Raw genomic sequence first — 20,030 nt, forward strand, 5'->3', positions numbered from 1 at the left:
ATGATATACCAGCAGCAAGTGAGTGTCTTGTGATTAACTCAGTAAAAGGAATCCCGTGGTGTTGCTCATGTTTTGTATACAGCTTTTTCACGTGCTAAAAGGTACTCTAAGTCCATGAAACTTTTGTAGTGAGAGAAAGTTGGAATGTTGAGACACCAAAGTATGCATGTTCACCATTAGGTTGTCGAAGATATACCAAAGGCAAATGATCCAGAGGGTCAAATGCTTTTTCTGCATCAGTTAAAGATGACCTCCGAAGGGGAAAAAATGGGAGGTTTTTCTTTTTTTTCTTTAGTTTGTATTTTTATGAATTATAAAGCAGGTCTGAAAGTGTTTTTTATTTTTGTTTTCCTGCTCGTATTTTACTTTATAGCTGTCAGGAATGTCAAACCTGTAATCCTTGTTTTGCTTGAGGTCTCACTGGAGGGGCCTCAGTGATGTGGGTTGGTAGTGTTCTTCACCTTTAATTGAAATAGTGTGATACTGAATCCTGAACCCTGATCTCTTCTTTTATTTATTTGATGGGCATTCAAGCTGAATAGATGTTGACAAAAACAAAATAAAAACATAGTTTTAAACATTTGACTAAAAATTTCTGCCCTTCTAAGTTAATCGGGTTTTACGTACATGGTTTATCTTGTGTTATAATCCTACTAAATCTCCTGTAGTCTATGGAGATTTTCCTGTAAAGCAGGGAAGAAAAGACCTAAATTCCCACAGTTTAAAAAAGGCTTTATACTTATAATACATTGCAAAGAAGCAAGAAAAGACACAGTTTTCCCTTGTCGTGTCACCTGAAAAACAAATGTTTTAATCTCAAATCCCTGTGAAACATACAATATGTTTTGAAGAATGGGTAAGGATTGTTTATATTTGAATTACCAGACACAATCCTGATTTTAACCTTAAATCAGACTAGAAACTACTTGTGCTGTTCTGTAGGCAAGAGGGCAGATCTTCATGTGCACCAGGGCAGAGCTTGGCATGCCTGGAATGGAGCGGGCAGAGACAGCTTTCTGTCCGTTCTATCCAGGGGGCATTACAGGGCAAGTTTAGCCCATGGCACAAGTTAGAGATGCCTGAGGACTGTTTAAGCTCCCTTTAAATCCTCTTTGTGCTGCCCTGGTGAAGTGCACTGAAGATTCAGCACAAGCGTTTTAGCAAGGATTTTTAGGTCTGAGTTCAGCAGAACACCTTGGCTTGTAAAATGCACAGTTAGAGAAATCTCTGTTGTGATTACTCAGAATAGTAATAGCGGCTTTGTTTGGAGGCTATTGTAATGGTAATGTTTTTTGTTGAAAAGTATGATTTAACGTGGCCAGTCAGGGAGTAGTAAGTTCATATGAGAATTGTTTGTATAACTGGAAGTTCATCAGAATCCAGGGCTTCCCCTGACTGTAAATTACTTTTCCTTTCTCACTCCTTTAAATATACAGGCATTAAGCCTACTGTTGGCTTTGCTGAAAGTGAATAGAAATGACATTTGTCTTTTAAATAACCAGTTTCTTCCTTGCATGAGTATGGACAAGCAGGTGAACCATTCCAATCTAACATCCATGTGGCAACTAAAATCAGCTCTGATGAAGGGTAGAAGAGGAATTGTGTGTGCGCGCTGATCATATGGTGGGTGCACATAGATAGTAATATTATTTGATCATCATGAAGAATGACAACTCTGATCCATCAAATGCTTGCAGTCAGATATCATTCTGGTTAGGATCATTGGTATTGCCATACCGGATCAGACCCAGAGTCCGTCTAGTCCAGTAACCTATCTCTGATAGTGGCCAGCACCAGATGATTCGGAGGAAGTGTGAGAAACCTCCTGCTCCCAAGTAGTTAGAGATTGGTTAAAACCCTGATTTATGAGCTTAACTGTCTCTTCCAAAATTGGTTAGCCTCCACTATTGTAACTCTGGGTGTTCTTGTTATCCCTACAAATGTCCATTCTGTTTCTGAATTTTGCTAAGTTTTTTGATTACGTGGCAGATGTTACATTCAGCTGCACGTATGCCTGATCAGCATGCTCCAGTTTGACAGCCGAGTATATGTAGAGCCCCGTGTGGATACAAAATTTATATCTGCAGATATAAAGCGGATATCCATGGAGCTACTGGGCAGGAGAAGCACACTGCTGTGTGAAAGGGACTCCTGCCCGGGAGCATGCGAGCTGCTTGCACACATTAACGTGATGAGGGACAGCTGCCGATGAGCCGGGTGCCCACCCTAGTGGCAGGGATTGGGGGCGGGACGCATAACAGTCACGCCAGAGGAGCTGCCCTGGCTGGGTGCTGGCTCCTGCAAGCAGCGGCCCGACATGCTGCTGCTGTCGCTTCTGCTTCCTGGTAGAGCTCTGCGGATATTCGCTTTATATCCACATCTGTGGATATACATTTTGTATCCATGCAGGGCTTTAAGTATTTGCACGATGATGGAAGGTACCACGGTGGAAAAGTCAATTCTAGCTGTAATATGATAGCACCATATAGTATAATTTACAAAAGATACACTAATTCCCACCATGTAATTTTTAAGAATTTCTGTATTTTGCACATATTTAAAGACTGTAGTCAAAGCAAATCTGTTTTACTAGAAGGGAAGCTAATGTCTCCCCTCCCTCCCAAATTGCTATTAATATTGGGATGCTTAAAATGTAACTTGGGCTTTTGGCCAACTAAAAAATGGAGCAATGAAAATTTCTTGCCATGTCACATTTTTAATTTGGTGCTAGGCTAATAATCTCATTTGCTCGGGATTATGCAGATGAACAGCTTTTAAAATAGAGCAAGGAATGAAGGTAACAGAGTTGGTGAATCAGCTGTAAAATGAGCAGACAGAATACAGATGAAAACAATTTAATTAATATGAATGGCACTTTCAGGCCCTGATCCTCCAAACACTTATGTGTGTGCTTTATGACTTCAGTAGGACTGCTGGTGTGTGCTTTCATGTTTTTGCAGGATTGGGGCCTGAACAGACTTTGTGGTGAATAAACTGATTCAGAGAGACTGTAGTATTTGCTTTCACCTGGTTGCTTCATAAGCATTTCAGGCAGGGGTGAAAGTAACTTTAGGGACTTATCGGTGCGCAGGGCGGCGGGGGTCCTCAACCGGAAGGGGCGGGGTCTCAGGCAGAAGAGGCAGGGCTGGGGCCAGACTCCGCCAGCCAGCCAGCCCTTCAGTGCTGCCCAGTCCACGCTGCCGGATGCTCCGGCTGCGATTTAAAGGGCTCGGGGCTCCTGGCCGCTGCCGCTACCCCAGGGCTTTGACAGCAATTTAAAGGGCCCAGGGCTCCCGGCTGCCACTACCACTACCCTGGGGCTCCTGGCCGCCCTACCGCGCCAGCAGCCGGAGCCCTGGGGTAGCGGTAGCAGCAGCTGGGAGCCCTGGGCCCTTTTAAATCGCTGCCGCCGCTACCCCAGGACTCTGGCGATTTAAAGGGCCTGGGGCTCTGGCACTGCTGGAACGGTCGCCTGTGTACCAACTCTTACTGGTACGACGGACCAGACCGGATCGGCTTACTTTCACCTCTGATTTCAGGTTAATAGAAGAGTTGAAACTAGAAAACAGCATAATTTAAGAGACACCCACAATGTAAAAATCGCACCTCTGGAATTGTTTTCACCTACTTTTGTTACAACTGCCAAGTTTTCATTTTTTTGCATAAGAGGAAGAGGAGGTTAAATGGAAACAATGCTATTTCTTGTAAAGTGATTAACATGGAAGGGCCTGACAACTCAGAGAAGAGGAAGTCAGTGTTTATTTTGGGCAGAAGCCTGAGTTTCTCTACTAAAGTAATAACTATTTAGAGGAATTATTGTTGCAGTGAAGGGAGGGCTCCAGACTTCATCAGCAGATTAAAACTACTTGGGTAAAGTTTTGTAGGAGCAACTGGCTTGCCACAGAAAGCAATGACAGACCTATATGTTGTTAACAAAAACTGCAATCTTTATGCCATTGAAAGGCTTTTGGCATGGTGCTATAGGCGGATACACTTCAGGTATTTTTTTTTTTTTTTTTTTTTTTTTTTTTTTAAAGGAAAAATGGCTTTCTTGTGTGCCTAAAATGAATATGGCTGTTTCTACTTGAGCACTTCTATATTACTATAGAACTATATTACTATACTACTATAATACTATATTACTATATTACTACTGGAGCACTTCTATATTACTATATTAGTGCCACTCCTTGTGTGACAGCCATTGCCTTGACTGACATACCAGGAACAGAACCAGGAAACTCCAGAGCTTGAAAAAAGCACAAGCATCTACAGTTTGGGCTAAAGAGCCAGGCTCTGTAGGTCAGAGCTTTAACAGTCCGGTATGCTCTATTGATCAGACACAGAGGGAGGATGCATAACCCACAGTGGGTTACACTTGCACCTAGAGAAACAGCCTACAGTTGCTGTGAAACACTGATTCTGTGTACTAGTTTTATTTTAATATAATAAAAGCGATCTCTGATTTCTTAGTGTTGTAGATCTTATTTCAGAATTGTCATCAAAATGGTCTCTTGCCCATGTTAATTAACCTACTGCGTTAAAAAAAATGCTTTGCAGTACTTTGGTAGGTATATTAAATCGGATCACGTTGTAAATGGGTGGAAATCAACATTTTAAATAGCAATTTGATGTATATTGAAAAATCTCAAGCAATAGAGAGAAGGAATTTTGGTCTGACTACAAATCAAAGAGTAGCATTCCAGAAGATTCTTTTATGAAACAATAATATAGTTCATCAAGTCTAAGAAAATAAATAGATTGCCGTTTATGACAATCTAATGTATGTGTCCAGACTTGACTTCTAGTAAAACAATAGCTTCTTGTTAATTACACAATAAAATATTGTTAGAAATCTACTACTTGTACAGTACATTTTTATGATTCAACGTTTGGTTGTAAATATTCTTTATAACAAAAAGCAAGTGCTGAATGAGACCAAGTGGTTTTATATAAGCAAACTTTAGAGGGTTTTACCAGTATCTATATATCTTATAAGTTTTGATTATACTGAAAAATTCATGATCGTTTCATATGAGAACAAAGACAGTCTTAGCCTAGTCAGTCATATGCTCTTGGGTGCATTTTAAAAATTCCATCACCAAATTGAGAGGTTTTGAGTGATTTCACTGCTTCTGATGGAGTTCACCCCCTCTGGATCCAGCTAAACCATTCGTGCCAGAGATGACTTAGTCCTGAGAATGATTAAAAAATACTACAGAAGAACAGACTTTTTTTTTTTTTTTAGAAGGGAGTAGATGTTTTCATTGCCTCCTCTATACCCCACCCCACCCCACCCACCTTCAAATTATATTAGTCGGACAGTGTGCTATACTGTCATTGTTCTCAGTTTATTTTTTCAGTTTCAGTTTTAGCATTAAAGTGCATATCCTATAAGCTATTGGGTTGTGTGCCAAGTCATTTTCTCTCCTTCCTTAATTATGGTTATGAAAGAGCATTTTTGTATAAATGGGAATACAATTTCTTCGTTGGTCTTCTCTGTGAGGACATGCACACTGGTACATGTGATTGATCTGGGAGCAGAATGTTTGACGGAGCCCCTTCTTAAAATATTGGCATAATATTTGAGTCTAGTTCGTACAGTGCTTCTAGACTTTGTTTTTACCTTTATTTCCTGTCATGTATTTTAGAATAAATTGGCACTTCAGGAAATGCTAGGAGAATAGATGCATTTGCTGAAAACTGAAGTCTTTCTACTTAAAATTGTATTCTAAGCTTTCTCTTACAGAAGAAATGTAACTGTTCTAGATTGGGCTAAAACACAACTGAACAGGGATTCTTTTCTGAGTGACTCAGTTGATATTCCTTCTTACACATCATCAGCTCAACCTCTGACCTGTCACTGAGGGGATAACAGGGTTGCACAGGTGTAACGGAGGGACTAATTTGGCCTGTAGAAGCTCTGAGTTTGTAGGGCTGACAATTAAGAAGCCTGATTTTTACTTTTAAAATGAACATATTTGTTTTGGAATTCATTGAGAGGCAATAATCATGGAACTTTACAAAGCCTTTTTGTTTTTCCCATGCAGAGTCACTTTTCACGAAAGCTTAGGCTCTAATAAATTTGTTAGTCTCTAAGGTGCCAAAAGTCCTCCTGTTCTTTTTGCAGATACAGACTAACATGGCTGCTGCTCTGAAACTTTTCAGAATAGAATTGCATTGTAAATTGTAGAGGAACTCACGTTTTGCTAAACTGCCTGAGAAATTATGCAGTCCTAACTCAGTATTATAATTCAAGGCTTCTGTGCTTCAGAATGTTGATGTTACCAGTGAAAAGCATCCCAGTTTTGTTTTTTTTTTTTAAATCTGTATATTTATGTAGGAAATTGTAACAAGTTTACGAATTATTGCCATGTAAATATGGGAGATACCAATCTTGTGTAGCTCTTTCAGTTTTCCTGGCTTTTTAAAGTAACCTTCTGTTTTTTCTTTTTTAGACAAATGCTCTAAACACAATGAAAAGATGGCCTGCCTTACAATGACAGAGATGGAAGGAACAGCAACTTCTACTCTACACCAAAATGGTGACATCCATGGGAATGCAAATGCTCCCAAGCAGACAGAGCCAGTGCTTCAGGTTTACCTTTATCATTCCCAGGAGAAGACCGAAGGAGATTATCTTCAGTTTCCAGCTGGCGAATATATTGCAGAAGAGATTTGTGCTACTGCTTGTAAGGCTTGCGGTAAGAATATGTATGATGGTTTTCCTAGTAACGGAGTGATATTGTTTCAGCTTCATGCAACATTAGTTTTTAATATAGTGTGCACAGGCCCTGACTAAAATGTTTTATGCTATAACCTGTGCATGTATAGAACAATGGTTTTGTTTGTTTATTTCTGACCCTTCTCTGCTCTGTAAGGTCATTTATTTGCTGATTAATAGTAATTACCTCCACATTAGCCATTCAAAACTTTAACTATTAAGGAAGGGTTTATGAACCTAACTGTTTATACCAGCCCTGCAAAGCACCCCGATGCACTTTGTGACCAAGAGTTAGAAGCAGTGTTCCCTCTAATTTTTCCCACCCATGTGTGGAATTAATTTTGTTAGGTGCACCGATATGGAGGTGATGTGTGAGGGGGCTCAGGGCTGGGGCAGAGGGTTGGGGTGCAGGGGTGTGAGGGCTCCAGCTGGGGGTGCGGGCTCTGGGGTAGGGCTGGGGATGAGGGACTCAGGGCTAGGGCAGAGGGTTGGGTGCAGGGGTGGGAGAGCTCTGGCTGGGGTGCAGGCTCTGGGGTGGAGCCGAGGATGAGGGGTTTGGGGTGCAGGAGGGTGCTCCGGGGCTACGGTGGGGAGAGAGGACTCCCCCCAGCTCTCTCCCCCTGCAGCAGCACCTGGACTCGGGGGAGAGGCACCTCTCTCCCTGCAGCAGCAGGGCTTGGGCTGGGGCTGCAGGATAGGTGCCCCTTGCCTCACCCCAGCAAGTCTGGGTTCATGCCGTGGGAGGAGCACTCCTGCCAGGCCTGGGGCCAGGCTAGGCCACAGCAGAGTCACGCCAGTGGAGGGGCGCCCTGGACGAGGCAGGTTGGGGGCTGGGAGAGGGGCGCCCCTTTCCCCGGCCGGTCCACTGAGCACCTGCGCAGTGCTAAATAGGCTGCTGCACAGCCACACAGTTTACAGGAAGCTTCGGTTAGAAGTACTGCTGTCCAGAGGGCAATAATTCTCTTTTGCAGTAACGTTAATGTTTTGAAATTTATTTTTGTTCCACTGGGAATGAAAACAAAACCTTTCAGATGTTTTTATGAAGTGGAATTGTGTCAAAGTGGTGGGTTTTGGATTGACAAACTGAGCTTTTCAATTTGTGTCTCACTGTATCACTGTTGCAAAAAAAGTGAACAACATTCTGGGGTGTATCAGCAGGAGTGTTGTAAGCAAGACACGAGAAGTAATTCTTCCGCTCTACCCCGCGCTGAGTAGGCCTCAACTGGAGTATTGTGTCCAGTTCTGGGTGCCACATTTCAGGAAAGAGGTGGACAAATTGGAGAAGTCCAGAGAAGAGCAAGAAAAATGATTAAAGGTCTTGAAAACATGACCTATGAGGGAAGATTGAAAAAACTGGGTGGAGGGTTAGTTTGGAGAAGAGAAGACTGAGAGGGGACATGATGACAGTTTTCAAGTACATAAAAGGTTGTTACAAGGAGGAGGGAGAAAAATTGTTGTTCTTAAGCTCTGAGGATAGGACAAGAAGCAATGGGCTTAAATTGCAGCAAGGGAGGTTTAGGTTGGACATTAGGAAAAAGTTCCTAACTATCAGAATGGTTAAGCACTGGAATAAATTGCTTAGGGAGATTGTGGAATCTCCACCTTTTGGAGATTTTTAAGAGCAGGTTAGACAAACATCTGTCAGGGATGGTCTAGATAATACTTAGTCCTGACATGAGTGCAGGGGACTGGACTAGATGACCTGTTGAGGTCTCTTCCAGTTCCGTGATTCTATAATTACCTGTCTCTAATGTCAGAAGTGACCAGAGAATGTGGGATCTCAAAACCTTTCTTGACAAAAATGTCATCCAAACTAATATGTCTCTCTGACAGTTTTCAGTTCTGACAAAATATGCATATTTCTGTGAAATTTCATTTTCCTGAAAAAGTTCTGACCAGCTGTAGTTAGAAATAGCTGTTGTAAGGAGGCCCTATGGCCTTTATCCTGAACTTGCTAACACTTATATGTATGATAATTTTGCAAATGTGAATAGTCCCATTAAGTACAGTGGGACTATTTGTGTACGTGAAGTTACTTGCATGCATATACGTTTACAGGACCAAGGTCCCGTATTGGGTAAATATGGCAAGCAGTAAATAAAAAATAGCTCACTTTGGGCCATAGAGAAGTAAACGCCTTTTATTGGGAAGAGAATCATCAGCCAGGACAGTGGGTTGTTATGAAATCTTTTGAAAGAGGGTAGATATTACATATTTACACACAAGGAAGGGATTCCTTTAGAGCTGTTTAACTTTTGGCCATATTTTGAAATGAATGGAAGCTGAGAATGACAGTCAAATAATTGAAACAGGTTTGCTCTTCGTGTACACACGTCAGCTAGTTTTTAAGTACTACTGTATAACAGTCAAAGAAACGGTAGGGGGAGAGAGAAATTAAACAGCAAAAAACTTTGCTCTCGTAAGGTCTAATTTAAACTAAAAAAAGAAATGATAAATAGAGCTGAGGCTGGAACTGTGTCTTTAATTCAGATCTATTGTAACTAGGTTTTATTAGGGGTTGTGGAACAAGGGGTTGATTTCACATGCTGTACTTTAGGTCCTACAGTCCTTGGACACTGTGTGGTGATTTAACAATCCATCGTTCAGTGTCATCTCCTTGGGTTTAAACATATTTTCTGTTGCTTAGTTAATAAACAAAAAAACTAGGTTGCCATTTTGCTTCCCTTTTTTCAGAGATGTGAAATACTGCATAGGTTTCCAATGTGATGATTATTAATTTGTAATACGGTAGCATCTAGGAGCAGGATTCTGGACTTATGGTCTGATCTGGCATGGCAAATCCTACATTCCTACAATGAATTTTTTGGGGGGAGGGTAGGTAATATAAGGCACAGGAAAATACCGTCTACCAGTAGTTAGTGAGAGAGTGAAAATTAATGTACATCTTTTTGAATTCCAAAATAACACTGCTAAAGTAGGTAGCCCTGAATATTGTAGTGGTACAAATTTTTTAAAATTTGGAGACATGAGAGTATTTGTCTGAAGTTTTTTGAAAATTACCTCTGTAGATTTCTCCTGTTGGGATTTGCACTATTCCATCAGTATTGCAAGACGGGAATCATGTTGAAAAACAGTTGCCTTTTAGAGAATATGAATGCCTCCTTGCAAATGTAAACACTCAATATGTGGTTATAAAAAGGGAGCATGATTCCATCCCTCTCAATTCCTTCTTTTCCAATCAGCCACAAGTATTTGAAGCCATTTACGTATGCCTGGAGTTTCCCTGCGTTGTCTCTTAAGAATTCTGTTTTCCTGCTTTTAAAATATTTCCTCCCCCCCATAGTAAATAGTTTGTAGTTAATTTAGAAAAGTTTTTAGTGTGCACTGTTCTCCTATTGGGATTGAGTTGTTGTAGGCATTTGAGAGAGACATCCTATGCTGACTCCAACTCTATGCTATTTTGGGTCTGCAGGCTTTATCTGATTTTGGCCACTTGGGTTGGTTTCACATTGACTCTGCTAGTTAAGTCCCATTGTATTGTTCCCTTTGATATTTCAGGCATGTCTGAGACTGACAAATAACCTGGTTTTAATTGTGTATCATGCAATGCAAAAATGTCTGTAGCAAACTATCATCCTCAGTGTCTTTTGTGTCTTAGGCAGAGCATCATCTTGGACAGCATGTCTGTATGTGCAGGATACTGTTGTTGATGTGTAAAGAGACTGTTATTTAAAGTGGTTTCTTTGGCAAGGGATCATCGGATTTGGACAGTGTCAGGTTTAGCTTCCATTGGTACCAGTTTCTTCTGATCCTCAGGTTTGGCAATCTGACTCTTGAGTTTTTCTAGGATTCAGTGTCAGTTCCGATGCAGTCTTAAATCAAAATCTTCTAAGTATCCTTGGGATAAGCAATCAAAACCTTATGGCTGTAGCCCCTGTCCCAAAGGCCCTTTGGCATTATCTGAGGAGCAGACAAGCTATTGTCTTCTCATACACAGAAGGAAAAATTGGAAACATGCCTGGAGAATCCCCTTAGACCTGTGAGGAGGGATGGCACTCCAGAAGGTGTAAGAAACCCCATGATTCGAAGAATAGGTCAGAATAGGAAGCTTTTTCAGATCAAGGGACTCTGCACTGTTACCATTAACATCTCTATAGGTCCTGCTGCCCAGTTATTGCTATCGGATCCAGCATCTGCAGACGCCTACACACCGGTGGTGGTTAGAGATGGTGGTAGAGCGTCTCCATAACTGAATGATTCCTGTGTTACCTACATTTGATTCCAGGACATATTGTTGGAGTCTCATAAGATCTTCATGAGGAAGTGTTGTTAGCTGAAATTTTTCCTGTGAGTCTTGTGTACCAAACTGCTCCTTTTGTTTACCAGTATTCCGAATCTTTTGGTCTGTTTGCTTTAATCAAAGAAACCAGGTTTGTACCATCTGAGTTCAGACAGTAGAAACCAGAGTGATGGAAACTTTGAGGTAGTGCACTATTTATCACCTGTCTCTGAGGATTACTTCTTTGGTTGTTATGACATCAGCAAGAAGAGTAAGTAAATTTGAAGTTTTTGTGGATTGTAAGGCCAGAAGGGATGATTAGATCAACAAGTCAGACCTCCTGTATATCAAGACCATTAAATTTCAGTGGAACCCCTGTGTTGAGCCCATTAACTTGTGTTTGACTAAAGCATACCTTCTAGTAAGGGATTCAGTCTTGATTTGAAGACATCAGGAGATGGAGATTCACCATATACCTTGGTAATTTGTTCCGGCGGTTAATCATCCTCACTGTCAAAAACATGTGCATTATTTTCAGTTTTAATTTGTCTGTCTTCAGATTCCAGCCATTAGTTCTTGCTATCCCTTTCTCTCCTAGATTAAAGAGCCCTGTAGTACCCAGTATCTTTCCCTTGTGAAGGTACTTATACACTGTAATCAATTCACCTTTCAGTTTTCTTTTTGGTAAACTAAGTGAATTGACCTCTTTCGCTTAAGTCTCTCACTGTAAGGCATTTTCTCCAGCCCTTGAATAATTGTTGTGGCTGTCTTCTGCATGCTCTCAATTTTTTCAACATCCTTTTTCAAATGTGGATATCAGAACTGTACTTGGTATTCTTGTGTTGGTCTTGCAAATGCTGTATATGCAAAGATAACATCACTTCCCAGTTTATACATCCAAGGATTGCATTAGTCCTTTTTGTCAAAATATCACACTGGGTGCTTGTGTTCAGTTGTATTCTTCAACTTCATTTTTATGTGCTCAAAAAGTCCCGGCTAGGAAGAATTATATGGAAAGATATGTTTCAGACCTATATTCTGTCTTCTGCAAAGTCTTTCCGCAGCAGTTCGGACTGGCCCAGTTATTTGAGATTTTGTTTACATACTGTATATGAGATTTCATTTCTTAAGTGCAGTAATATTCTGGCACAGAACACATGGGCACTTTTTTAAAACCTAGAACAAAACATAAATCATTTTGGTGGGACTTACTGTGTTTACATCAGTGATGTTTTCTTTGCGGGTGCTCGGTGCCCAATTGGAATTATGAAAGCTAAACTCTAAGATGTGAATTGACGTGCTGAGCCATATTTGTTTCCTTGTATTTTATGCCATCCTCTCTGTTTGCTTTTGAGTATTCCAATCTCTGCATTGTTCTTCACAGAGCAACAAACAGCAGATCTTGAGAGCAGCAGTTATGTGACCTTGATTGAGGTTTCTCACTTTTATCAATATGCTGCCCTTATCCGTAGCGAAACATACTGTACACCAGATTGACTTTGGAGTTTTAGCTGCTGTCATTACAACTCAGGGACCCTTGCTTCATTCTTAGTGAGGGATGAATGGTGCTCAGTGAATGAGGCAGGGAACCACATACTGAACAGTAAAGATAAAAATATATTACTGAACGGCCCCTTTATTCACTGTGCATCATCCAACTTGCATAGTGAATTAGGCAGAAGTCTTCTGGGTAAAATATATATTCCTAGGGGCATTTTGCACAAAAAAAAATTCTGTGCACAATATTTTAAAATTCTGCAAATTTTATTTGTCAAAATAACACTACATAATCATGCCAGTTTCAATTATTTTGGTAATTTGTTTCAAAATACCTGTCAGCAAGTATGTCTGTAACAATACAGACACACACAATAATTCCCCCGGGGTAGAGAGTTAAAGAAACCCCTATGACAACCCAGTTCCTGTTTCTCTGCCCCTTCCTCCCCCAGAGCCCAGTTGAGGGACCAGACACCCACAACCCCCAAGCCCACCTGCAGGCCCCAATACACCTAAACCCCTCGTCCCCAGAGCCAAACCGCGGGAGCCCCCCCAGCCCAGATACTTGCACTGCGTTCCACATCCCCCCCACAGAGTCCAGGGATCCAGAGGGAGAAAGAGCCTGATGCTTGGACCCAGGCTTACACAGAATTTCCTACATTCCCTCAGGGCATGCTGGGAACTGCAGCTGCCAGGAACCCTCTAGCTCTCTCTCCCTCTCCCCAGCAATGTCTTTTATGTGCAAGCTGGGCTCTGCCAAGTCCAGTGGTAGCTGGCAGCACTGCAGCCCATTTCTGTGGGGGAAAGGAAATTCTGCGTGCACAATGTTAGTTTCTGCAAAAATTCTGCATTGCGCAGTGGCGCAGAATTCCCCCAGGATTAAATATAGAGGTGTGTGTCTCGTAAAATCTATAAAGTACTTTGAAGTAAAAGATATCCTACAAGTATTTTGTATATCAGTTCTTTCTTTTTCACCTTTCACTGATCTTTAGAATGGCTGGAGCCCACACTTCATATATCAGAGAGAAACTGAATTTGATTGGATAGGATAAATTAATGTTGAACTCTGTAAAAATGTTGTAACAGTTTGATTTATTTCTCAAATTCATAATTGGTCAAATATGCTTATTGAACCATGAAGCTTCTACTCAGTTCTTTACGTTTTATCCTGTGACATAATGCATTTATCATGAAATAGTGCTGGGTTATTCCTTGGGGTTTTTTAGTTTAGTTTTGGTTTTTCTTTACACAGTGTTTTCCCTCTCTGTATTTTCCTGTATGTCCATGACTTTCATTTCTTGAAAATCATCTCTAAGGGCTGGCAGCTCTTGCAGATTTTGCTGGCTCCAAACCAAGCAAGTGTCAGATGATTTTCCCATTAGATTCCTCTTGTGAGTTAGACAGCTTTACTGTACACTTCTTGTTGTAAACCTTGTACCTATGTGTGTAGGGACAGATGCTGTTCTGCAACAGCTTCAAATCAATGAGGACTCAAGAGTGAATCACATTTGCTGAGCAAGTTATTGCTATTATATATAAAGAGTTGATTAAGCACATCAGAAATGTAAATGAATCTTTGTTATTTTTGTAGCACCATATGCTTTAGACATGATGTAAGGAGATAGATCTCCTTCGCTGAAGAGTTGAATCTAACCAGACGTTGTACAGAGCAGGGAGCATTGCCACATGCAATTTCCTCACCACACCTTAATTTCCCCTTTTGTGCATGCATCTTTGCTTAGTTTCCTTTTAACACTTGCCTGATGTGTGTGTTGTGCTTGGTAGCCCCTACCGAATGTTTCTTTTGTTTTTTAACCTGTGCCTAACTTATTTGCTTGTTTTTATTTCTCCTATTCCGTTTGTATACGATTTACCTACTACTCCCATTACCTTTCCTCCTCTTTTTGAACCATCCCTTTTCCTTTGTCATTATGACTCATGCCTATGATATTTTAGCTTTCATCGCAGCCCCTTTTCCCTTGACCTCCGGACAGGTATCTGACACCAAGCTGCAGTGGCCACCCTACATGCCATCCCCATTGCTAAGTAACAGCTCCATATTGGGAGCAAAGTTTAACAAACCACTTTTAGAATAATCTGTTTCCTGTTTGTCAGGCCCAGTCATAAATCATGGTAATTGCAGCTCCTCAGTCTGAGAACCAGCTCATAGCTTTCCCAGGCATAAATTAAACATCAACAGGAAGTGAACAGGAAATTTTCTCCTGTTCAGCAAATGAAGGTCCTTTTCCAGCTATTTCATTTAGAAAAGTCAAGATTTTTCAAGTCTGAGTATAAGCGGCTGAGAATCTTCCTCTTTGTGTTTATTTAATTTTAATTAATTTTAAAATAATAATCTTAATGATGAACATTTTGGGAAAGCAACATCTTTGTTAAAGATTCAGCACCTCTGTCCATTCCACTTAGCTCTGAGAGTTTACAGTGATCAGGCTCTGAGATATCCAGGAAGTCCTCCAGCAAAATCAGGGAAGGCCAGAGTTGATATTGCTGATATTGCTAAAGTTTAAAAAACAAATGAAAAAACAAAAAACAAAAGCAGAAAATGTTTTTAAAAATCTTTCAGGTCTTTGTACATCATAAAGAAGCAAAAAAAGGGCACAGGGTCAACTGATGGGGAAAAAAAAACTTCGCAGGTCACATCCAAAGGTCACCACGGAATGCATCCGATGACATGAGCTGTAGTTCACGAAAGCTTATACTCAAATAAATTTGTTAGTCTCTAAGGTGCCACAAGTACTCCTTTTCTTTTTGCGAATACAGACTAACACGGCTGCTACTCTGAAACATGGAAAGATGAGTACATCTTTGTTCCAGGAGGCTAGATTTTCAGAGGCGTAGTTTTGTGCATGTGTGTATTGGGAGTAGGGTGTATGTGAAACTGTGCCTTTGAAAATCTGTTCTTAGGTTTGCACTTCACCCCCCCCCCCCCCCCCCCCCCCCCCCCCCCCCGCCATCCCACTGTCTTTATGGTCAGAGTCTTCCTTTCATAAGCCTTGATCTAACATTTAATCTCTTTTGTCACTGTTGGAAGACAGGATAATGGGCTAGATGGGCCATTGGTCTGACTCAGTATGGCCGTTCTTATGTTATGTTCTTATGCCAAAGGTATCAGAAGGCCCAATTTCTGGTGTCAGCCAGGTTTGTTAGAGATTCTCAGTATGCAGGAAACTGAGCACGATCGCTCACAAGAACATTCAGTTCTCAGTCTCCCAGCTTCGCTTCATCCTTGAATTCCATAGGCAATAGATTCCTGAAAAACTTTTTAAAATTATTAGGCACAGCTGTATAGCCAGAGCTTTATAATTATATAAAGTGATCAATTTAGGTGTTCAGTAATTTTATTGACATACTGCAATATTGTAATCACTTGTGAGATGTGTTTCTCTTTGATCTGATAGAAGATATTCTGTGAAAATTTTCTCCAACGGAAAATTGGGTTTCAACTAAACTAAAATGTTCACATCAAGTGTCTGCTTTCCATTGTTTCATTGGAAAACCAAAACCCCCAAAATGAAAACTTTAATCGGTAAACCATTTTCGAGCTAGCTCTAGTTCAGGGGCAGGCAAACGTTTTGGCCTGAGGGCCACATCGGGTTTCGGAAATTGTATGGAGGGCCAGTTAGGGGAGGCTTTGCCCCCGCCTCCTATCCGTGCCCCCCGCCCGCTTCTCGTCCCCTGATGCCCCCCACCTCCCCCCCCCCCGGGACTCCTGCCCCATCTACCACCCCCCGCTCCCTGTCCCCTGACTGCCCCCCACCTCCCCATCCAACCCCCCCTCCTTCCTGACTACCCCCCCCCCCCCGCGCCCGGGACCCCTGCCCCCATTCAACCCCTCCCCCCGTTCCCCGCCCTCTGACTGCCCTGACCCCATCCATACCCCCACCCCCTGACCACCACCCCGAACTCCCCTGCCCTCTATCTAACCCCCCCCTGCTCCCTGCCCCCTTACCGCGCAGCACAGAGCACCAGTGGCTGGCAGCGCTACAGCTGCACTGCCCAGAGCGTTGCGCTGATATAGTGTAGTAAATTGCTCTCCGTAACTGCGACCAGCAGCACATTCCTACGTGGAGCAGTTTACTACACTACACCGGCAGCATGGTGCGCTGAGGCTGTGGGGGAGGGGGAACAGCGGGGGAGGGGCCAGGGGCTAGCCTCCCGGGCCAGGAGCTGAGGGGCCAGGCAGGAGGGTCCCGTGGGCCGGATGTGGCCCGCGGGCCGTAGTTTGCCCACCTCTGCTCTACTCAGTATTGTAATGTACCATGTACACGTATGTACCATGAGACACTAAAATAAATTACGTGTATGGATATACAGGGTTCCTTTCTAGAAAGCTCCTCAAAGTTAATTTCAGTAAAATATGTATTGTTGTTGTTCAGTTTCACTGATTGTATGTATTATTTCAACAAATAAAAACATGTTTTTATGTTTGTTAGAAAATGTTTTTAGGTGTTCAGACATGAAATTTCAGTCTTAGACATGAGAGAAAAATCACTGAATATTATAGCATTTGTTTTTTACTCAGTTGTCTCTGATGATTACTAAAAGTCCTGCTCCTCCTGATGTTTAGTGTTGTTGCTTAGGCAAAGTGGGAATCATGTACAAAGGGCTTTGGGTTCCTTTTTTTATGTCTAGACTGTCATTGACTCTGATGTCAGTGACTTCAATTCCAGTACACCTCATGGGTGTTTTACTTTTATACTTGCCCTTGCACATCTTGGCTTCCACTCTGTTTACTCTGACAAAACCTAGTGAAACATCTTGGGCCAGGTCCACTGGCATGTCGCGGCTGCTTTCCACCACACTAAGTTAATAATCTATCCCTAAATTCAGCCAGTCTGGCCCAGGGAGTATCCTCCTGGTACAAAAGTGATCCTCCAGTGGGGTAGAGACAACTTAAAGGTTCTTACACCACTGACCATCCTTGCTTCCAGTGAAACAGAAGTTGCTGGAGGAAAAGGGATGTGGACAGGACACACACAGTGCTGGCCATACTTACAGGTTGTGGGGGACACTCCTGGGAAGTAGCAACTTTGAAAAAGATTTGAGAGTCATGGTGAATAATCAGCAGAACAGGAGCTCCCAGTGTGACACTGTGGCCAAAAGAGATAATGAGATCCTGGAATGCAGGCACAACTGATACCTACTGATATGGGTGGCGGGGTGCACAATTTAAAGGTTCGCCTCCACCCCAACAACTTGAGTCATTACCATCCACCCCAGCATACTCCCTCTTCTTACATCAGTGGCCTCTCCCTACAGCTCCCAGTTGTTTGCTGCTGCCTCTCCCCGCAGCCAGCTCACCAGCTCCAGGAGCTGTTTGTTGCACAGGGAGGGAGCCCAGCCAGCAAACCCTGGCAGAAATCTGGGAGGGTGGGCACAACTCCTCTGCTGGGGTGCATAAACAAGGGACTCTCAAGTAGGAGTAGAGAGGTTATTTTACCTGTGCATTTGGCACTGGTGTGACTGCAGCTGGAATTCTGTGTCCAGTTCTGGTGCCCACAATTCAAGAAGGCTGTTGATAAATTGGAGAGGGCTCAGAGAAAAGCTACAAGTATGATTAAATCAGTGGTTCTCAAACTTTTGTAGTGGTGACCCCATTCACACAGCAAACCTATAAGTGTGACCCGCCCCCCTCAATAAATTAAAAACACTTAAAAAATATTTAACACTATTATAAATGCTGGAGGCAAAGTGGGGTTTGGGGGTGGAGGCTGACAGCTCATGACCCCCCATGTAATAACCTTGCAACCCCCTGAGGGGTCACAACCCCCAGTTTGAGAACCCAGGGATTAAAGGATTAGAAAACATGCCTTATAGTGACAGACTAAAGGAGCTCAATCCAGTTAGTTTAACAAAGAGAAGGTTAAGGAGTGACTGATAATAGTCTGTCCGTATCTGCAAGGGGAATAGATACTTAATAATGCATTCTTCCGTCTAGCAAAGAAAGGTATAACACAATCCAATGGATGGAAGTTGAAGCTAGACACATTCAGACTGGAAATAAGATGTACATTTTTAATAGTGTGAGTAATTAACCCTTGGAATAACTTGTCAAGGGTTGTGTTGGATTCTCGATCACTGGCAATTTTAAAATTAAGATTGGATATTTTTCCAAAAGATCTGCTCCAGGAATTATTTTGGGGAAGTTCTATGGTCTGTGTTATACAGGAGGTCAGACTAGATGATCACCGTAGTTTCTTCTGGCCTTGGAATCTATGAATCTTTGCTGTATGCCAAGCCTCAGCTATGTTTTTGGCCCCTAACCACTGCAGCCATCCTGAAGTTCAGTGGAGTTCTTCCCATGAAATAACAGGATGTGGCCCATCATATTGATCTCCAAAGTCATATTTTGAATTGCATGTATGTTCATCTAAACCAGGGGTGGGCAAACTTTTTGGCTCGAGGGGCAAATTGGAGTGCGAAACTGTATGGAGGGCTGGGTAGGGAAGGCTGTGCCTCCCCAAACAGCCTGGCCTCCGCCCCCTCCCACTTTCCACCCCCTAATTGCCCCCCTCAGAACCTCCCAACCCATCCAACCCCCCCTGCTCCTTGTGCCCTAACCCCTCCAAACCCCCATGCCCCCAACTGCCCCGACCTCTATCCACACCCCCACTCCCTGACAGGCCCCCCCGGGACTCCCACGCCTATCCAATCCCCCCAGTTCCCCATCCCCTGACTGCCCCCTCCCCCCAAACCTCCGCCCCATCCAACCGCTCCCTGTCCCCTGACTGCTCCCCCGGACCCCCTGCCCTGTATCCAACCCCCAGCTCCCTGCCCCCTTACCATGCCGCTCAGAGCGGCAGGAGCTCGCAGCCGTGCAGCCCAGCTGGAGCCAGCCACGCCGCCCAGAGCACTGGCGGAGCAATGAGCTGAGGCTGCAGGGAGTGGGGACAGCAGAGGAGGGGCTGGGGGAAGCCTCCCCGGCTGGGAGCTCAAGGGCCAGGCAGGACTGTCCTACAGACCGGATGTGGCCCGCAGGCCGTAGTTTGCCCACCTCTGATCGAAACCTTTTTTTTTTTTCATAAAATTCCACACAGATAAACCTTCTGTTTTTTCTCTTTAAAGCAAAATATAATTGTAAACTCTCACTGTTAACAAATCAAGGTGAATTAATTAACTAATTAATTAATTTTAGGATTGGAGACTTCCTTATTTGGTTTCTCTCCACATGCAGAACAGTGAGAATACAACATTGTGTAATATGATTGTTGTAGAACGTTCTCAAAATAACCTTCAAAGGACAGGGACAAAAAACATTTTCACCGGTTGTTTGTGTCTTTTTTCATCCTAACAAGCTATTCTAGATTTAACACGTTTTGTTTTACCTTAGCAGAACACTCCCATGAGGTCATATTTATTGACCTGTTAGAATTTTAGATGACTCTGATGGAGGAAGGCTAATTAGTACTCCTGGATTGCTTTGAGAGAAAGCCGGTTTTCTCTTCTTCAGGGCATACTGATTTCTTAGCACTTCCACCTCCTGCATACTTTGGATCCAAACATAAGGCCTGCAGTTGTCTCCACACCACTGGGAATGGCCCATGTATATTA

The 20,030-nt window shown here is 42.7% G+C and overlaps 1 protein-coding gene across 3 annotated transcripts in view; it reads left to right on the forward strand.

Annotated features, from left to right (window-relative positions):
- The window catches only part of JAK2 (Janus kinase 2), a 156,353-nt gene that overhangs the window by 55,434 nt on the left and 80,889 nt on the right, over positions 1 to 20,030 (forward strand). For 2 of the 3 annotated variants that reach the window (XM_027827858.3, XM_043546955.1), the window contains exon 2: positions 6,459 to 6,704. The exons of the other annotated variant lie outside the window; for it this stretch is intronic. In XM_027827858.3, the coding sequence (XP_027683659.2) occupies positions 6,485 to 6,704 (220 nt within the window). In that variant the 5' untranslated portion in view covers positions 6,459 to 6,484. The remainder of the gene's footprint in view (positions 1 to 6,458; positions 6,705 to 20,030) is intronic. 3 annotated transcript variants of the gene reach the window in all.

This window comes from Chelonia mydas, chromosome 5, assembly GCF_015237465.2.
Source record: "Chelonia mydas isolate rCheMyd1 chromosome 5, rCheMyd1.pri.v2, whole genome shotgun sequence".
Lineage (NCBI taxonomy): Eukaryota > Metazoa > Chordata > Testudines > Cheloniidae > Chelonia > Chelonia mydas.